Source organism: Propithecus coquereli, unplaced genomic scaffold, assembly GCF_000956105.1.
Source record: "Propithecus coquereli isolate 6110/MARCELLA unplaced genomic scaffold, Pcoq_1.0 Scaffold346, whole genome shotgun sequence".
NCBI classification, from domain to species: Eukaryota; Metazoa; Chordata; class Mammalia; order Primates; family Indriidae; genus Propithecus; species Propithecus coquereli.
The window spans coordinates 1911155-1931596 of NW_012149130.1; the positions used below are offsets into that span (position 1 = coordinate 1911155).

The 20442-nt window shown below is 42.5% G+C and overlaps 1 protein-coding gene across 1 annotated transcript in view; it reads right to left on the minus strand.

The window, feature by feature from the left end:
* Positions 1 to 19325, minus strand: part of CECR2 (cat eye syndrome chromosome region, candidate 2) — a 193556-nt gene extending 174231 nt beyond the window's left edge. Inside the window, exon 1 of the mRNA XM_012651030.1 lies at positions 19200 to 19325. Within this exon, the coding sequence (XP_012506484.1) occupies positions 19200 to 19325 (126 nt within the window). The remainder of the gene's footprint in view (positions 1 to 19199) is intronic.
* Positions 19326 to 20442: the final 1117 nt, after the last annotated feature.

Sequence of the window (20442 nt, forward strand, 5' to 3'; positions counted from 1 at the left end):
ATAGCCCACTGTCAAAACTGACAAAGGATCTATGCATAGCGGTTTCTCTAAGACACACATACAAATGGCCAATAAGCTCATGGAAAGATGCTCAACTTCATTAGTCATCTGGAAAGTACAAATCTAGACCACATTGAGCTACCACTTCACACCAACTAGGATGGCTAAAATCAGTGAGTCAGACAACAAGTGTTGGCAAGAATGTGGACAAATTAGAACCCTCATATACTGCTGGTGGGAATGTAAAATGTGCAGCCACTTTTATAAACAGGCAGTTCCTTAAACAATCAAACATACTATGCCACCATACTACGTATGCATGACCCACCAATTACACTCCTAGGTACACACCTGAGAGAACTGAAAACACCTGCCCTCACAAAATATTGTACACAAATGTTCACAGCAGCATTATTTATAGTAGCCAAAAGGTGGCAATAACCTAAATGTCCATCCATGGGTAAAGAAAACATAGTATTACATACAGTGGAATATTATTTGGCTATAAAAAGTAATTAAGGGCCGGGTGCGGTGGCTCACGCCTGTAATTCTAGCTCTCTGGGAGGCTGAGGAGGGCGGATTGTTTGAGCTCAGCAGTTCAAAACCAGCCTGAGCAAGAGCGAGACCCCGTCTCTACTAAAAATAGAAAGAAATTAATTGGACAACTAAAAATATATACAAAAAATTAGCCGGGCATGGTGGCGCATGCCTGTAGTTCCAGCTACTTGGGAGGCTGAGGCAGGAGGATCGCTTGAGCCCAGGAGTTTGAGGTTGCTGTGAGTGAGGATGACGCCATGGCACTCTAGCCTGGGCAACACAGTGAGACTCTGTCTCAAAAAAAAAAAAAAAAGTAATTAAGTATTGATCTTTCTGCGACATGGATGAATCCTAAAAGCACGAAGCTAAGTGACAAATCTAGTCACAAAAGGCCACATACGATATGATTCCATTCATTATAAAAGCCCAGAATAGAGAAATCTATAGAAACAGAAAGTAGAGTAGTTGACTGCTTAGGGCTAAGATATGGGGGATAGGGGAGTAATAGCTAAAGGGTATAGGGTTTCTCTCTGAGGTATTATAATTAAAGAAAATTGACTGAGCTACGGTTGCACCTATCTGTGAATATACTAAAATCCACTGAATTTAACACTTTAAATGGATGAATTGTATGGTATGTAAATTATCTCAATGAAGCCCATTTTTAAACAAAAACATTTGTAATCAGCTACCACTTTAATTCACGTAAGCACAATATGCTTATTTTTTACAATTTTATATCATTGTACTTTGATTTCAAAATAACTAAATATGAGATCACATAACTTGTTAGTTAATTCCTTTCTCCCAATGATTCTAATATTCATGTATTATCACCATAATCAAAATCTAAAATAAAAAAAATGTGAATAATAATTACCAGTTGTTGAGATCTACTTGTGCCAGGCCCTCATATGCATTAGCTCATTCGAATCTCATCATAACCGTATGGAATAAGAAATGAACAATTCTGCAAATAAAGAAGCTGAGGCTCACAGAGATTAAGTTAAATAGTGTGTCCAGACCTTGAGCATAGTCTGGACTGGAGCCAGTGTTATTCCAATAAACTCTCTCTTTTTTGTTATTATTTCACTGATACACTTGCTGCTTGAAATCTGAATCATTTTACCAATTTTTTGCTATTATTAAGATAGCTGGATTAGTTTCAACCTGCTTAAAAATGATTGCCCTAACTAACAATCGAACACAACGTGTGAACCAGGATGGAGGTATGGTACAACATGTATAAAAGATATTGTGGGGACAAGTGAGAAAGTTTGAATATGGACTGCTTACTATTCATAGATGGTATTAATATTATAGAATTATTGCTAATTTTCCTAAGTGTGAACATGATACGGTGGTCATGCTGGAGAAGGTCCTTGTTCTTAGGAGGTGCATGCCAAAGGAAGAAGTAGTCAACTGTCATCACGTAGCCAACTTACCTTCAAATGGTTTACCAAAAAAGAAAATATAAACCTAATGTGGCAAAATGTTAACAAGTGGTAAATCTAAAATAAGAGTACGTAGGGGTTCCCTTATAGGTTTGAAATTTTTTCAAAATATGGCCAGGTATGGTGGCTCACGCCTGTAATCCGGGCACTTTGGCAGGCCAAGGTGGGAGGATCACTTGAGGCCAGTTCAGGACCAGCCTGGGTAATATACTGAGACTCTGTCTCTACGAAAAAATTTAAAAATTAGCCAGGCGTGGCGGGATGCCCACCTGCAGTCCTAGCTGTAGGAAGGCTGAGGTAAGAGGATCCCTTGAGCCCAGGAGTTTCAGGCTCCAGTGAGCTATGACTGCACCACTGCATTCCAGTCCGGGTGACAGAGCAAGATCCTGGGGGAGGGGTGGGAGGGAAGAAGAGGGAAGGGAAGGGAGAAAATTTTTCAAAATAAATGAGATCTGAAGTTAAAAAAAAAATAATTTCACTTTCTGAATATTGTTATATCAGTGTTTATCCATGTTAGATGAATTTTCCAAGAAAAATCAAAGACTTTATAAATTATATTCTTATCAGACACTAAAAACAAACAGTTTTGAATCAAACACAAAATCTATAAATGCAAACTGAATGCCAACTCATAAAAGGAATGATGGAATATGAAAATAATTATTTGGTAATTGTGATGTAATCACTGATTTAGGCAAAGAATCATGCATGGATTAAAATTACTAATGGGTGAAATTCTGATGAGAATCAGAATATTTATATAGTCTCACCCCACATGATACTTATAAGGGAAAAGTAGTAACTTCATGCGGGAGAGACCTGGCAGACATAACCTTATCCAATTGGTCAAAGTAACAAAAACCAATAATGGGCCCAATCAACATAATGTAACTTCTGATATGATGTACCAGGGACACAACACTTCCTCAGCACTCCTACCAAAAATGCGTGACCTGAATTATCCTGAGGGACAGCCAACAAACCCAACTGGAGGGACAGTCAATAAAATAAATGGCTTGTGTTCTTCCAAAAAGGTCAAGATCAAGAAAGACAAAGACTGAAAAACTGCTCCAGATTAAAGGAGACTAAAGATACCCAACAGCTATTAATAAATCCAATGCACGTTCCTAGACTGAAAACCTGAACCAGAAGAATAATTTCTAAAATAACATATTAAAAATTCATAAACATAACGTATAAATTGTATATATTATTGAGTCAACTGCCAATATTTCATATGATACTATTATCTATAGATCTTATTCAGTATTAATGTCCTGATTTTGATAAAAGGCACTATGGTTATACATAAGAGAAAATCCGTATTTTTAAGGCATAAAAACACTGAAATGTTGAAGGGTAAAAAGGCATCATGTCTGCAACTTGCTCTTGGTGCAGAAAAACAATAATTACATGATAGCCAGCTAGCCCGACAGGCAGACAGACAGCTGGGGGACGGAGGAGGACAGCCAGGAGAGGAAGGGGAGACAACAATAAAGCAAATGGTGCCACATTTAACACTTGGGGAATCTGGGTGAAGGGGGCTCAGGAGTTCTTTGTACTAGTCTTATAACCCTTCTGTAAGTTTGACGTTACTTAAAAATAAAGTTTTTAAAAAGCTCTAGCCAGTGCTGCAGTACAGTGTGAAAATGACAAAACTGAGGAACTCTTAAAAGGTACTGACATATTTTGCACACATTTTAGGCAATTAAAAGAAAAAAATTGAATTTCTCTCACTTCTAAAATGTCATTGTTTCCTGACTCACTGCACTTCATAGTTTGCTTAAAAGATGCCTTTCTAATGCCACAATACTAGCTAAAATTTAGCCTCCCCTACCTTCCCACATACCCCTAAGTAACTCACTCTGACTATCTATCTACTTTCCTCGCTCACTGCCCTACCATCCATGTCACTTACCAATAAGTGCCTCAGCATTTTACTAGAGTATGGCCCTGAGTTCAGGCCCAGATTTTGCCACCTGCTGGCTATATGGCCTTGGGCAAATCACTTCACCTCTGGGCCTGTTTCTTACAGAGCGGGATCAAGGTCATACCTCCCTCATGGGGGAATTAAAAATAGGTAAGCTGATACATGAGAAACAATTAAGGCAGTGCCTGGACCACCAAAATCCATGTAACTTTTATAAAATGTAAGACAAAAAGTGACAAAGTGAAGAAAACTCAAAACCTAAAACCTCAAACACAGAAGGTAATAATGGAAGTCTAATAATTGAAAACACTAATCCTATCTCAGAAAAATCTTCCTGTTCATGGTAGTAATGATAGGAAACAACTAAAAATAACCTAAATGCCCCATAGAAGACTGGCTAAATTACAGTACATCTTAATTCAGTGAATATTCTGCAGCTATTACAAATCAGAATGTACTGTGATGAAAGGCCATTCTGTGTCAGGTAACACTGTTAAATGAATAAAACAGGATTCAGAAGAGTTAAGTATACGCTGGGTGCCGTGGCTCACGTTTATAACCCCAACACTTTGGGAGGCCAAGGCAGGAGGATCACTTGAGCCCAGGAGTTGGAGGCTGCAATGAGCTACAATTTGTGCCACTGCCTGGGAAACAGAGCGGGACCCTGTCTCCCACCACCCCGCAAAAAAAAAAAAAAAAAAAAGTATGTAAAAGTATGATCCCATGTTTATAAAATATCATAGAGAAAACTGAAACTGAGGATGTGTTTGGCGCTTTGGGGGACAAGGAACGCAGATTCCCAGGTGCCTGCGTTTCTGCTGGGTACACACCAGTGGACTGAAGCTTGGGCTTCCCATGAAATCCTCTCAGGCTGGGTCTCTCAGTTTTTAACTGATGTAAGATGTTGCACTGCCAAGGCTTCTCACCATGGCCTTTTAGCTTCTTCCACACTAACTCGAATAATCCTCATATTTCCTAGGTTACACTCCCAAGAACAGCAATTTAATTGTCTCCCTTCATCTTTTCTTGCAAGATCTGTTATAGATTACTGGCCAAGATACGGATTTACTTCAGGGCAGGGAGGCGAGGGTGAAGCTGCTGGACAACCTCCAAAAATTTTTGTAGGACCAGTAGGGCAATGAGACAAACAAACAAAAGAAGTCTTTCTGTAGAGTAGTAACTTTCTCTGGCATGGGGAACTTCTTATTAAACAGAACACAGAACATCAATACCTGAACAGCTTATATGTACACAAATTACCACCACAAAAGCTTCACGAAGTAATATTAAGTAGTAGTCTTACAGATCATTAAACACCTAAAAACTCTGAAGTATTCCAAACAATCAATAGTTAAGCAAGAGTAAACCTAAAATTCTAATGATAGAAAGGTATATTTCTGTGTTCAGATTTTTATTTTCATTTTACTCAATAGGAAGCCAAGATACTGAGCAACTGACAATCCTAGGATTGGGTAACCACACGCCAACAATCAGAGGGGGATAGAACAGAGAAGAGGATTACTGGTAGAAAACATGGAGCAGAGGGGCAGGCTGGCACCCTCTCTGCTGGGTCACTGACCCGCCCTTAGCACTGAAATAAAATTTAAAAAAAAACATGGAGCAGAATTTAGAAACAGGCTGGTTTTCCTTAAGAGGGCCTACAATTGATCTCTTCAATACAACACCAAGATCTTAACCATGAAGGAATTGGGATTGATTTAATTTTTTCTCATTACAATAGCTATATGTTATTTGTGAGAAGTTTTTTTAAAAAAAAAAAGTTCTCCCCTTTTCACCATTCTCTTAAGCTTCCTCGAGAGCTCTATTCCTTCCTCCCTCCTTCCAAGAGAAAGAAATTTTAGTCTCAGCCTCTCCCTCTTCCACCATAGTAACTCGAATAGCCTTCTTGAAGTCATCTTTGACCCTTCAAATCACCAACTCAAAGGTTGTTTTCAATCATAATCATTTTCCTAGATGTCTCTGCATCACTCAGCAATGCAGACCCTGCTGCTGTGAAATCCATCCTGTGACCACGAGTGGCGTCACTGCCTGAGCGCCCAATGACATCTATCACTAAGCTGCCCCAAGCTGGGGGGAACCACCTTCCTCCAGTTTACATGATACAGGATAATCCAAGTGTTAACTTTCTCCATGTGCTCCCATACTGGGGGTCATCTAGTCCTACCCCGCCTTTCTTCAATAATGCCAGTGACAATATCCTGGAAACAAACCAGGACAATGTCCTGGTCCTTCCCTATCACCACTACCTTCAGCGTTTCACACCCTTTCCACTCTAATACAGGCACACCTCGTTTCACTGTTCTTCGCTCTAAGCAAGTCTACTGGCACCATTTTTTCCAACAGCATATGTTCACTTTGTGTCTCTGTGTCATGTTTTGGCAATTCTCACAATATTTCAAACTTTTTCATTATTATATTTGTTGTGATGATCTGTGATGAGTGATCTTTGATGTTACTACTCTTTTAAGTGTTTGGGGGCATCAAGAACTGCGCCCACATACGACAGCAAACTTGATAAACATCCTGTGTGTTCTGACTGCTCCACAGACCAGCAAGTTCCTCACCTCTCCTCCTGTCACACAACAATATTGAAATCAGGCCAATCAATAACCAAACCATGGCTTCTATCTATGTGTTCAAGCGGAAGGATAAGTCACATATCTCTCACTTTAAACCAAAAGCTAGAAATGATTATGCTTAGCACGTCGAAAGCTGAGACAGGCCAAAAGCTAGGCCTTTTGAGCCAAACAGCCAAGTTGTGAATGCAAAAGGAAAAATTTTTGAAGGAAATTAAAAGTGATACTCCAGTGAACACACGAAGGATAAGAAAGCAAAACAGCCTTATTGCTGATTTGGAGAAAGTTTAGTGGTCTGGATACAAGATCAAACCAGCCACAACATTTCCTTGAGTCAAAGCCTAATCCAGAACAAGGCCCTAACTCTCTTCAATTCCACAAAGGCTAAGAGAGGTAAGGAAGCTGCAGAGGAAAAGTCTGGAGCTCGTAGAGGTTGTTGATTCATGAGGGTTAAGGAAGGAAGCCATCTCCAGAACATAAAAGTGCAAGGCGAAGCAGCAAGTATTGATGTAGAAGCTGCAGCAAATTATCTGGAAGATCTAGCTAAAAATCATTGATCAAGGTGATTACACTACACAATTGGTTTTCAATGTAGATAAAATAGCCTTCTATCAAAACAAGATGTCATCTAGGACTTTCATAGCCAGAGAAGTCACTGGCTGGCTTCAAAGGTTCAAAGGACTGGCTGACTTTTTGTTAGGGAATAATGCAACTAGTGACTTTAAGCTAAAGCCAATGCTCATTTACCACTTGGAAAATCCTAGGGCCCTTAAGAATTATGCTAACTAAATCTACTCTGCCTGTGCCTAGAAATAGAAAAACAGCCTGGATGACAACACATCTGCTTACAGCATGGTTTAATGAATATTTTAAGCCTACTATTGAGACCTACTGCTCAGAAAAAAAAGATTCCTTTTAAAATATTACTGCTCATTCGCAATGCACCTGGGTCACCCAAGAGTTCACACGGAGATGTAGAAAGAGATTAAAGTTGTTTTCATGCCTGCTAAGGCAACATCCATTCTTCGGCTCATGGACCAAGGCATACTTTCAAGTCTTACTATTTTGGAAATACATTTTGTAAGGGGATAGGTGTCATATGTACCGATTCTTCTGATGGATTTGGGAAAAGTAAATTGAAAAGCTTCCAGAAAGGATTCACCATTCTAGACGCCAAGACAAACATTCATGATTTATGAGGTCAAAAGAGTAACATTAACAGAAGTATGGAAGAAGCTGATGCCAACTCTCTTGGATGACTTTGAGGGGTTCAAGACTAGAGTGGAGGAAGAAACTGCAGATGTAATAGAAATAGCAAGAGAACTAGAATTGGAAGTGGAGCCCTAACAGCTGAATTGCTGCAATCTCATGATAAAACTTGAACAGATGAAGAGCTGATTCTTATGGATCAGCAAAAAAAAAAGTTTCTTGAAATGGAATCCATTCCTGGTGAAGATGCTGTGAATACTGCTGAAATGACAACCAAGGGTTTAGAATATTACGTAAACTTAATTTGATAAAGTAACAGCAGAGTTTCAGAGAACTGACTCAGATTTTGAAAGAAATTCTACTGTGGGTAAAATGCTATCAAATAGCACTGCATGCTAGAGAAATCTTTCCTGAAAGGAAAAGTTAACTGATGCACCAAGCTTCACTGTTGTTTTACTTTAAGAAATTGCCACAGCCACCCCAACTCAGCAACTACCACCCTGATCAGTCAGTCAGCAGCCACTAAGACGACTGCCAGATCCTCCAGGAAAAAGATTACCATTCAATGAAGGCTCAGACGATAGCATTTTTTAGAAATCAACTATTTTTTAATTATGGTATGTATGCTGTTCTTTTAGATATAATATTATTGCATACTTAGACTACAGTATCATGTAAACATAACTTTTATATGCACTGGGAAACCAAAAAATTCAGATGACTCACTTTACTGAACTACTCACTTCATTGTGGTGGTCTGGAACTGAACCTGCAGTATCTTCGAGGTATGCCTGTACTTTCTAGTCTTTCTTCCTCCACTCTGTTCTATCCCAGCTACCACAACCAGATTTAACCTAAAACATTTAGTACACAGGAATTGATGCTCTAAAATTTTATTTACTGCCTGAAGAAAAATGATTAACACTAGTGAGCCTGGCATTCAAGGCTTGCTGCAAGGTTGCCTCTAGTATCATCTCTCAACCTCATTTTCTATTAGCTCCTTGTAAGAACTCTCTGACCTAGGCAGATACGTTGATTACCTGCCTTCTCCAGAAAGCGTTTCACTCATCATCACTGTCTTCCTCAGAACTCTTACAGCAATCACATTCCCTATCGCTGACATGGCACATAACATAGGTTTTGAGATATATGTATGACTGCCACCCTAAACTCTAATTCCCCAGGGCAGTGGGAGAATAAGAACTGTCACATACCTCTGCAACCTTAATATTAATAATGATGAAACTAACACAAGGAAGGCTCTTTGGGATTTCAGATTTTCCACTTTAAAAAAATAATAATAATAATTCTACTTTACGGCCAGCACAGTGGCTCATGCCTATAATCCCAGCACTTTGGGAGGCCAAAGTGGGAGGATCACTTGAGTGTAGGATTTTGAGACCACCCTGGACAACATAATGAGACCCTGTCTCTATAAAAAATTTAAAAATTAGCCAGATGTGATGGCGCATGCCTGTAGTCCCAGCTAGTTGGGAGGCTAAGGCTGGAGGATCGCCTGAGCCCAGGAGTTCAAGGTTGCAGTGAGCTATGATCACACTACTGCACTCCAGCCTGGGCAACACAGCAAGACCCTGGGTCTAAAATTAAAAAAAAAAAAATCCACTTTAACTTTTAAAAGCTGCATTACAGAAATGTAAGTATAATCTTAGGTAATGAGGATGGACTTATCACTGAAGATGATGACAATCCAGGATGAGAACACGAGCAAGCTCAATGTCGACTGAGTGTATTCCCCTCCCAATCCTCAACATCCTGAAGGAGGGCTGGGTGGCTGTTTTAACAACACAAAGGAAAAAGAGGTGGGAAGTCTTTAAGAAACAATGTGAAAAACTAAGTACGATTCTCTAGGATACTAAGCCAAATCAATACCAGTCTAAGAGTGGAAAAAATCCATAATCAAATCCCTTAATTATGGCAACAGGTGAAATTTTTCTTTAAATCACCTTTCCCTCATACAGCAGTGTTCCCTAAACAAAGAACTCCAGGGCTCTGTTATAAAAATTGTCCTCACACCTAAAAGAATTCGCAAACAACCATTCAGGAAGACAGAAGACAAACAATGGGAGTAGAGGAGAGAAAGGATTTGCTAAAGAAGTAGATCTGTTAATTTAACACATTTTCTGTCAAGCAAATCAACTGTCCTTAGTGCCATTGTTGCTGAAACAATGAACACTCAGGGAAGGGGTGTTCATTAAAAGGAACTGGCCAGGAGAAAAAACACTCTCACAGTCAACAAGACCACTTAACAGCATTCTCAACTGTACTTATTCCATTCTCAGTTATTATTAATTGGATGTGATTTAAAAGTTCAGCACTAAAAAAAATGAAGCAGTTAGTGTAACTGTGGCCCTATCACTTCCTCTATTTTCACTTCTTTTTCGAGTTTATGGGTGGGGGGAGGGGCACAGAAGGATGTGCACACAGTCTGGTGTGACAACCCTTCACATGTTTAATTCAGGTGTCCACATGCCTCAGTGACATATTGCAAAGTCAGACAGTTACTCCAGCAAGCCCACTCTACAGGAAGAGTAGACCTGACTTGGCTCCTAAGGAGTCTGGGCTGCAGAATCAAAGTTAAAAGCTGACCATCACTGTGCGGAACTTACAACATTACATCATTCAAACCAGCCAGATATCTTTCATAAAGGCCAGCTGAGGTCACGGACTTTGAGCAGGAGAATGAAACACTATCTTCCATATATTTTTACATAAACCACATCACATTTTAAATGGGTGTGTGGATAACAAAGTACAAAAGAGAGCACGTAAGAGAATTATTCTGAAGGGTCATCTGCCCTCTATGGAGGAGATAACTGATCTTGGCTGCAAAAGTGACTGACTTCACACCAACTTATTTACACAAATTCTGGGATTTAACACCTTGATGCAGGCCAGAAATTCTACCCCTTCTCCACCAATGTCCAGAACAAACCCTAGGCCATCAGTAGACGAGCACAACGATGGAGGAGGAGAGAAAACAAAAAGGTGGCATGACCTTAGTTCCAGCCAAAAAAGATAAAGAATAAAAAGTAAGATGTTGGGTCTCTGTGGGGACGAAATGCCCCAGATGGAAAATGAGGACTTGGAGATGTGCACTCTCAGTGGAAGACGTCTTCAAAAGCCATAGATAAGTGACACCACTTCCTTGAAGTCCTACAGTCTTCCTTCCAAGAAGCTCAAAGCCCTTCACAGTGCACTAGACTGCTTAAGTCGCCACTGCAGTAACATTCGCTCTCAACCAAAATAAAAATCTACTTGAATCCATAAAATATCTCACCATACTTGCTTGAGAGAAAAATCAAATGGGAAAAATCATGAAAAATATTTAGAGCGGCCTCAAGAAGGGTCCTGTGGTTGGTGTGTTCTACATTGAAAGATGTGATGGAATAATCAACTTTATATATGCCTATGTCCGGAATACACACACACACACACACACACACACACACACTTTGAACACAGGTCCCACTGAACTTTTGACCTGGTCATGGATAAACTCCCCCTTCCCCAGTCCACCACTGTGCAATGCTTGGGAGATCTGTCAAGAGCCTTGCGCCCTGACAGGCAAGGGCAGCCGCTCCAGCCTGGGGCTGCGGCACAGACCCCTCCACCCCTCCTCCGCCACAGCACCAGGCAGCCAGGCCCTGTCTGAGGGAGGCCTTTTGTAGAGGAAGGCCTTTCTTTCATCAGACCCAGTCGCAGAATTCTCTCCTTACTGCCTCTAAACACTCTTCTTTCCTTAAATGACTCCCCAGGAAAGAAAAAAATTAATAAAACATCTGTTTTCCAGGTTTCTGACATGTGCAATTGCTCATGACATGCACATCTGGGAGCAACTTTAACTTCCTCCAATTCCTATAAACAAAATATTAGGTTTGTGTTTAGGGGTAAAAAAACTCACTATCAGAAGGAAAAACTTACCTATCTCAAATGCAGCGTGCCTTCTATATTAAGGATCCTACCTACACTGTGAAGTAGTAACTCTCAAGCAGGCACTTTTGCACCCCAGGAGAGATCTGGCAATGTCTGGAGACATTTTTGTCACGACTGGGGTGCTACTGGCACCTAGAGGGTAAAGGCCAGGGATATCACCAAACATACAAAGCACAAGACAGCTTCCCACAACAAAGATCTATCTATCCAGCCCAAAATATCAGTAGTGCTGAGGTTGAGAAACCCTGAACTTAAAGGAACCCACAGATTCTTGAGCTTAGTATTATTATCCAATCATTCCTTTCTCAATTGAAACAATTGTTTTTTAAAAAAAAAAAAAAGACTACCCCCAAGGTCCAATATAAGTTGATTAATATTTGTTAGAGCTAATGTAAAGAAAATAAAAACATCCAAGGAACAGCATCCAATGAAATACACAAATATGGGGGAAGGGCAAAATAACTATCTGAAAAGGCTGCAATGTCAAACCAAAGGCGAGCCACAAGCCAGAAGCTCTAAGTGGATTTTATCCAAAATTCTAGGTATAAGCCTGGGAAACTGCAAGATCCTGTCTCTACAAAAAAATACAAAATTTAGCTGGACACGGTGGGGCATGCTTGTAGTACCAGCTACTTGGGAGGCTGAGGCAGGAGGATCACTTAAGCCCAGGAGTTTGAGATTACAGTGAACTATGATCCTGCCACTGCACCCCAGCCTGGGCAACAGAGTGAAACCCTGTCTCAAAAAAAAAAAAAAAAAAAAATCTAGGTATAAATGATGTTAAATATAAGAAACAAAACAAGTAAAAGGGAGCCAGGCACAGTGGTGCTCTGGGAGGCTGAGACGGAAGGATCACTTGAGCCCAGAAGTTCCAGTCCAGCCTGGGCAACATAGCAAGACTCCATCTCTTCAAAAAAGTTAAAGGAGAATAATTCAAAGCCTTCATCCTTCATAATCCCTCAAAAATCTCAAAATACAGAATCTTAGGTGAGCTTGAGAACACTAGAGATAGTGAAAATGTCAATCTTCAAGTCTCAAAAGCTACTTTCAAAATAGCTTATTTGCAGACAAGATTCCAGAGAAAGAGAAAAAAATTCATATGATCTGTAAACATTCCATGTATAGATATTTGCAGCTTTCACTTGGTACCAAATTAATTTGTAAAACATGGAATCTAACCAGTGAGATCAGTGATTTTTCTGAATGAACTAGTGCTACACACCCTGAGAAACATTCCTAAAATCATAGAACTTTAGACCCAGGAAATACTTAGTAATTATCTAAAATTCCCATTTTATAGATGGGACCCTGAACCCCAAAATGACCTGCCTAAGCTAATGACAGAAGTGGGCCCACGATACAGGTTTCTGATGGCTCCCTTTTGAAAATGTGTTCAATTACATCAACTAGATCTAACAACTCGCTCCCCCTTCACTCTGTCTACCCACTGCATTTGCACCCTGTGCCTGTAGTTTTTCAACACGGCCAGTGCACCTCATTCTGGACGCCTAACACACCATAGAATCCAACACCAAGCCTCTCCTGATCAAAGGAACAGAGAGTTGGTAGTATCAAATGCTGCCAAATTGTATTTTAGGCTTTCCTATCTGTGTTCCAGAAAATTAAGCAAGACCAAACTGAACTTTCGTTGTAAAGCAGGCCAGGTGCTAACATAGGCTGTCCTTCAGAGAGGGTAATGCCCCTTCTAAAATGTAGAAGATCTCAACTGCCCCTCTGAAGCTTCACAGGGTAGGCACACAAAAAAAAAAAAAAAAGAAAAGAAAGAAAGAAAGAAAAAAGAAGACCTTCCCTTTCAAAACGTTGATATAAATAAAAAGGGAAGCAGGCATTTGCTTTTGGAGAGTTACAGTATGAGAACATTCTCCCCTTTCAGGATTTCAAACTGCATAACGATGTGCTCTTCTGTAATTCAAATCCTTTTCTTGGGCTTTCCTCCTCAGAAGAACAGATCCTGAATCTTTATAAGACATTTTATCACCTGATATCTTATGTTAAAGAGATTGGTGTGACAAATTACTAATTTTTAAATCGTTTTAAATCAGCCACCTCCTTCAGTCCCATTCAAATGCCATCTTCTCAGTGGGGGCATACCTAACCATCCTATTTAAAATAGCAACAACCCACCCCCTCAACTTGGATGCCTCCCTCTGACACATTATGTATGTTGCTTACCAATTTGCTTGCCTCTAATTCCACTAAAGGGGACAGGTATTCTTGTGTTATGTTCACAGCTGTACCCCCAGCGCCTAGTACATTACCTGGCACATAAATAAATATTTGCTGAAAGAAATGAATGAATACATGAACTTGTTCCTCTGCACTTAATTTAGCAGAGGTTTTAAAAGATCTTCTGTATCCAACATTATTAAGAACCAAAGAACTCTAGATGTGCACTGTGGAATCTCAGCCATTACTTATAGGTAGGCCCCTCATTTTATAGATAAGGAAAACTGGAATAGAAATAGTATGACGTAGTTAGTAGCAAGACCAAAGACTCTGGAATCAAAAAAACCTGAGATCCAGGTGAGAGTCCCTGTGCAAGCAACTTAACCTCTCTAAATTTCTAATTTCCACATCTATAAAATGAGGACAACCCCTACCTCATGGTGATGGTTAAGGACAGCTAAGGATAAAATGAGATAACATTTTGAAAATGTACAAAGTAGTATGCAAGTGTCATTTATCACTAGGTTATTTTAACCTGCCCAAGGTTACAGAGCTACTTAGCAGCACAATTAGAATACAAGTTTCTTAACTCCTAGTCCAGTACATCTTGCGTCATGAAACTAGGCTTCTGATTCCTCTAATAAAGGCCACCTTATTCTTTCATCTAGTTCAAAGCCTCTTAACCTTTGTTTGCATGGTTGGGGACCTCTTCTAGAATGTGACAAAACTGATAGGCCTCTCCCCCAGCAAACTGCACACATACGCCAACACAAAATCTCCTATAGTCCATCCCTGCGAACCCGGTTTAGGAACCACTGATATGACTGATGTACTTATAAGTTTCTCTTAGCAATTTCTATTTCTTATTTTAATGTTTAGTTCATGCCTTGACCCTCTTGATAAGGGATTGGATCCAAGGAAGCACCAAGGGTGGAATTCGAGAATCTGAATACTTCCCCCAGATCATCATACTGATCAGGTAAGGGACTTCATCCACATACGACCACAAACAGAAAGGAGAAACAAAGTAAAGGATTAAGTACTCAAAGGCAGGCTACTCAGGGAAAAAAAACAGGATAGTCATTATTTGGTCATGTCGCTACTATACAAACCATTCAAACGATTCTCCATGACCATTTTCAAATAGTCACCTACAGGCACCACGCCAGCCCCACACCCATCGTGATTAACCTTAGATTAGATCACTGAAAATCCTTCTATCCTCCCTTACCTTACTTTAGTTGACAAAGACACTACACTCACTGTAAAGAAAACTTGGCTAGGGAAAAACACAGCAGTAAATCTTTGGGGGAAGTCAAGTAACTGTTTTTCTCTTCTTGAAAGACAAAATTTAGCCAACCTAACCCACTAGAATGTTAAACAATTATAAAATACTTGATTTGATTGAAATGGTATACAATTGCTAGTTCTGAAATATCAACAGATAATGAATCTTCTGAGACAAAGACCAGTTAAAAACTTCTTTGGTAAATCCCCCAGTTCCTTGCTAAGTACACAGAAAGCTGCTTAACGATACCAACTATTGAATTGTCATTAATCTACTATTGTCCAGCTATATCTCAATCTTCTCATCTGGAAAATAAAAACAACACCTAACCTATGGCACAAATACACTGTGACCATATTTATGAATTTTTAAATATGTTAACAGTTAATAGTTTTTATCCCTGAGTTGTAAAACACCATGTTAACAGTTAATAGCTTATATCCCTGAATGATGATTAGGGATGATTTTAATTTTTACCTATATTTTGCAATATTTTCAAGTTTTATATAATGTTTACATATTATTTCTAAAACTAGGAATTTTGAACAACTCAAATAAGTCATTATTATTATATACTCACAGATTTTCAGTCTCATGATTATAGAACCCTTATTTGGGGGCCAGCAACATACAAGTCCTTAAATATATCCTAAAACCAAGAATCACATATGCTGACTCTTCTAAAGAAATCCTGTACATTCAAGGTTGATTACTCCATTAGGGGTAAAAAGGTTTTTTACATACAAAAATAAAAATGTACACACTTTGGGGACCAATTCTCTAAGTCTGAGGTCTTAACCTCTTTCAGAGCTGCTGTATGAATCCTCCCAGCCCTTCACCTATCTTTGAAATTGCTTCACTTTAGATAAATAGAAGCCAAGTCCTTGAGGATTCCACTTCTTAAATTTTCTGTAAATCCATAGGTTCAGCCTGGTGGTCAAGGATAAAATGAGATCTTTCCCACAGTTGAAAACTGGTTTCCTGAAAAAGCTGATATCCAATTTCTACCATTTGGTATTATTCATCATTCCTACCTTTTAAAGCTGCAGTAAATTAAGATTTTAAGGCCTTTCCATATGGCCTAACAGGTACAACTCAGCATTAGAATTGTTCTTTTCCTTTTATAAGGGTCTTCCACTGCATCATAAAGTCTAACCAAGGGATTCTTTCTCAAACTGTCAGAACAATAAACTATTCGATTTTTTTAAAAAATCACCTAAGAAAAATAATTTATACTTAGAGAATCGAAATTGATAATGTTTTCAATGAGCTCTGCACTGTCAATGAGTCAAATCTGTTAGAAGTCTGTAAGTTAATTTTAAAAATTTTAACTTTTTGGTAACTACTGAAAACCTTAAGTTAGAATTTACATTATTAGCTGGGCCAGGTGGCTCACACCTGTAATCCTAGCACTTTGGGAGGCTGGGGTGGGAGGACTGCTTGAGCCCACAAGTTTGAGGTTGCAGCAGTGAGCTATGATGGATAACACCACTGCTCTCTAACCCAGGTGACAGAGCAAGACCCCATCTCGAAAAAAAAAAAAAACAAAAAAAACTGCATTAGCCACATTAAAACATGCCTAACATGAAACAGATTATACAAGAACTGTAGGGGGAAAAAGTCACTCTCATGTGTTATCCATTTACTGAACATCTCCAAGTAAAACAGGTGTGGACAGTTCTTAAAATGTTTAAATGTTAGAATCCAAATATTCATCTGTGTTGTATATTTCAAATAGCATATATTTTAACAAAAAAAGTCATTTCCAAGAAATACTTGAATCAAAAGAGAAGACAGTCATATAACCCTGATCAAATAACCCTCATTATTCACCATGTAAACTGATTTTTCATTTGTGTTATACATATAAATTTGACGTCTTTAATCAGCTCACATTTCCTTTAGGAATTAAACCAGCTAATTCTCAGAAACTACAAGTTTATTTCTTACAACAGAAGACAAGTTATTTATAGGTTATTCTAGGTATGTTGTAGTACTTAAGTCAAAATGAGTTACCTCTGTTTTTCCATCAACGAAATGGAAATACATGGATTTTGAGAGATGAGTGAAGTTTTTCCAACAGTATTTTTAGAATGATCCTTAAATCCTAAACTTGTAATCTCGGCATCACTTCAACTTTACTATCTTACAAGGAAGAAAAAGGCCTAGGGGACAATTTACCAGCACCCAAGATGGCACTGTCACAGTCAACACCTCCCACCACAGCCACCATTTTGAGCGGCAGGATATAATTAAACTATTCACGATTTTACACCAACTAAAAGAAAACGCAGGACATCAGAATAATCGTTAAACATCTCCTGACTTTTAAGATTCCTAATCTTTAATTTCTGTGGCAGTTTCTCTTCTTTAGTCAATATAAACAGCTGTCTCAAGGAAATTTTTATTACAAAAATCATGTTTGTAACATTCATGTTCAAACTTTGAAAACAAACGCTGTGGTGCTGCGTAAAATGCCTAAACGATTACATCTTCCTAAAAACCAGAGAAGCCTACGATTTCATCACATTGTTTTAATCAGCTTAAGGAACTAAGAATCGCCAAAACCCAGCGAGTGGACCTAGTTTATCAGTCTAAATTCCTCTTCACTCTCCCATCCCCAACCCTTTTGATCTTTTTATTTTCCCGACTTCATTAACTCCAACGAGAGCAAGTTCCCACACTTCATTCATATAAGAAGCAAATGGTATTTCAACAAACACGACTGCATCTAAAAATAAAGGTGAAGCAAAGACCTTAGGAGAAAACGAATTAAAATCAACCCGAAAATGGCAGAAAGTAAGATACAAGGCGGTGGGGAGGCAACACGATTTCCTCCTCCAAAAGAGTGATTCTAATTTTGATTACTCCGTCGGCGAACGCACCGGCAGAACTGGGAACAAAAATTGACCAACACAGTTTCCATCCACCTTTGTCCAAAGGTGAAAGGTGAGTCACTACACATCTTGCCCTAGGAGAGAAAGCAATTCAACCTGCCAACCAATCAACTATTTCACACCCCTTCCAAAAATAAAAACAGAGGAGAATGCTTGCTGGGGCTGGTTGCTGCTTTGGGCCATCGTGTGCACTCCGTTCCTCCAGCTCCCGCCACCATCCGTGCTCCTGGGACCCTCCGATTTCAGTCCAGTTATCACAAAGCCTCGGGTCTCAAAGCACCTTCGGCCTGGCCAGAAAAAGCCATCGCTTTCCTCCACGCTCGCCCGCAGGAATAATGGTGGCGAAATCAACTCAAAAGAGGTCCCGAGCTCCCGGAATAAAGAGGACTGTATGTTCCCGGAGAAAAGGAGCTGTTAAAGAATAACGGAGTCCCAAACTTTCCCTCCGCAGCCTCGGAGCCCCGCGCAGGGGCTCGGCGCCGGGCGGCTCCCCCAAGGAGAGCGCGCCCCCGCGTCCAGGCCCGGTCCCCGCCGGCCCGAAGTTAGCCCGAAGCGCCCCCCACGCGGTGCCGGCCTCCGGGAGTCGGCAAAGTGCGGCGCCCCTTCGCGCAAACGCCCAAGTGGGGAAGCCACTCCCGGCTCCGCAGGGTCCCCACCCCGCCGCCCTGGGCCGCCTCCCGCGCGGGTCCGAGCTAATCCCGCGCCGGCGCCCCCCCGCACCCGTCCCCGTCCCCGCCCGAGCAGCTGGCTCGCCGTTTCAATGGCACCGGGAGGGGAGCGCGCACGCACTCTCGCCCCACACTCAGCCCTCCAGAGAAGTCCCGGGAGAGCGCCCGGTCCCCCTCCCACAAAAGCGCCGACTCGCGCGCCTCCCCCGGAGCGCCGCCCGGCACCGCGGCCGCCGGAGCGAGCGTCCCGAGCCCGGCGTCCGCACTTGGCGCCCGGGGCAGAGTCGGGCGGCCCCCGCCGCCCCCTGCCCTGCCGCGCCTCGTGCCCTCGCCTCCCAGCCCTCCTCCCGGCTCCGACTCCCGGCGAAAGTCTCTCGGGCCCCCGCTCCCTCCCGCACCGCGTCCCCGGTACGCCCGGGGGGCACCGGGGAAAAGGGAGCAGTGCGCGCCGCCTCGCCCGCCCCGCGCGGCCACTCACCTCGATCTCAAAGTCGGGCAGGCGGAACGCCGTGCGAAAGAGCGAGCAGAAGTGCGCGATGGCCGGCACTTCCCACCAGGAGCGGAGCTCGCCCAGCCCGGCCGCGCCGCCCTCCTCCGGGCACATCTCCCAGCCGCGCCGGCGGCGGCCCCGGGCTCGGAGCGCGCCTCGGCGGCCCCACGCTGCCCGCGCTCGGCCCGCTCGCCTCGGACTCCCGCCGCGGCGCAGCGCCTCAGCGCTCGGCTCCTCGGGCGGGGGCGGCGGCGCGGCGGACGCTGCTAGTCCCGTTGCTGCCGCCGCTCGGCGTGAGCATGAGCCGGGGGCGGGCGGCCGGGCGGGGGCGGCTCGGGGGCCCGACTCACTGAGGCGGCTGCGGCTCCGGCTGCCGGCGGGGTCCGCGCACACGCCCCATCTTGAGGCTGCCTCGGCCGCCCCCGGTCCCGTACAATGTAATCAACTCACCGCTGGGGAAAACAGATGGGGCTGGGGGGCGGGGGAGGGGGCCGAACAGAGGGCCTGGGGGAGGGGCCGCCCACGAGGAGGGGGCGGGGCCGTCCCTCACCACAACAACAACCCCCGCCCCCACTCCCCACCCCCAGCCCGGACAGCTGCACTGGAAGAGAAGGGGGAGGGGAGAGGGGACCGAGCACCCCAAGAAGCAAGAAGTGCGTGACCTGAAGGGAGCACCGTGTTCCCCGTGAACTTTTGGGAGGCGCGCTGCGCTTCCCAGGTGTTTGGGACTGAGGAGTTCAAAGACTTTGCTGAGGGAGGACAAAAAGGGTGTCTCCCACCCCCCACTTGGCCTTAGTGGTCGCGTCCTTTTAAAGGGCCCGCTGGGTGGTGCTTTCCTAGGGGCTACGTCCAGAAACGTGCACGTGTGGGAGAGTTCAGTTATTATTGATGTTGAGGGTAGTACCGGAGAATGAGGGGCTGGCCACCCTAGAAATATGAGGCCTAGCGAAACGAAGTGGTTTCCACCTGTTCTTGAACGCTTTTATTGCAGCCGAGAACGGTGCTTCAAGAAGCTCTAAAGTGGCTCTTCCCTCTCAGGGAAGAAGGTGGTGGGGCTGGTTAAGCTGGAACTAAGTAGGATGGAGGCTGGAGTGCGGCAGGAAGGGTGGGGTAGGGGGAGGCACCAATCAGCAGCCAAGCGGGAAGAGCGACCCCCACCCCCACCCCAGGGAATGGACACGTGTGGCCGACCTAGGGTAGACGGGCTTGGAGTCCTGCGACTCTGCACTGG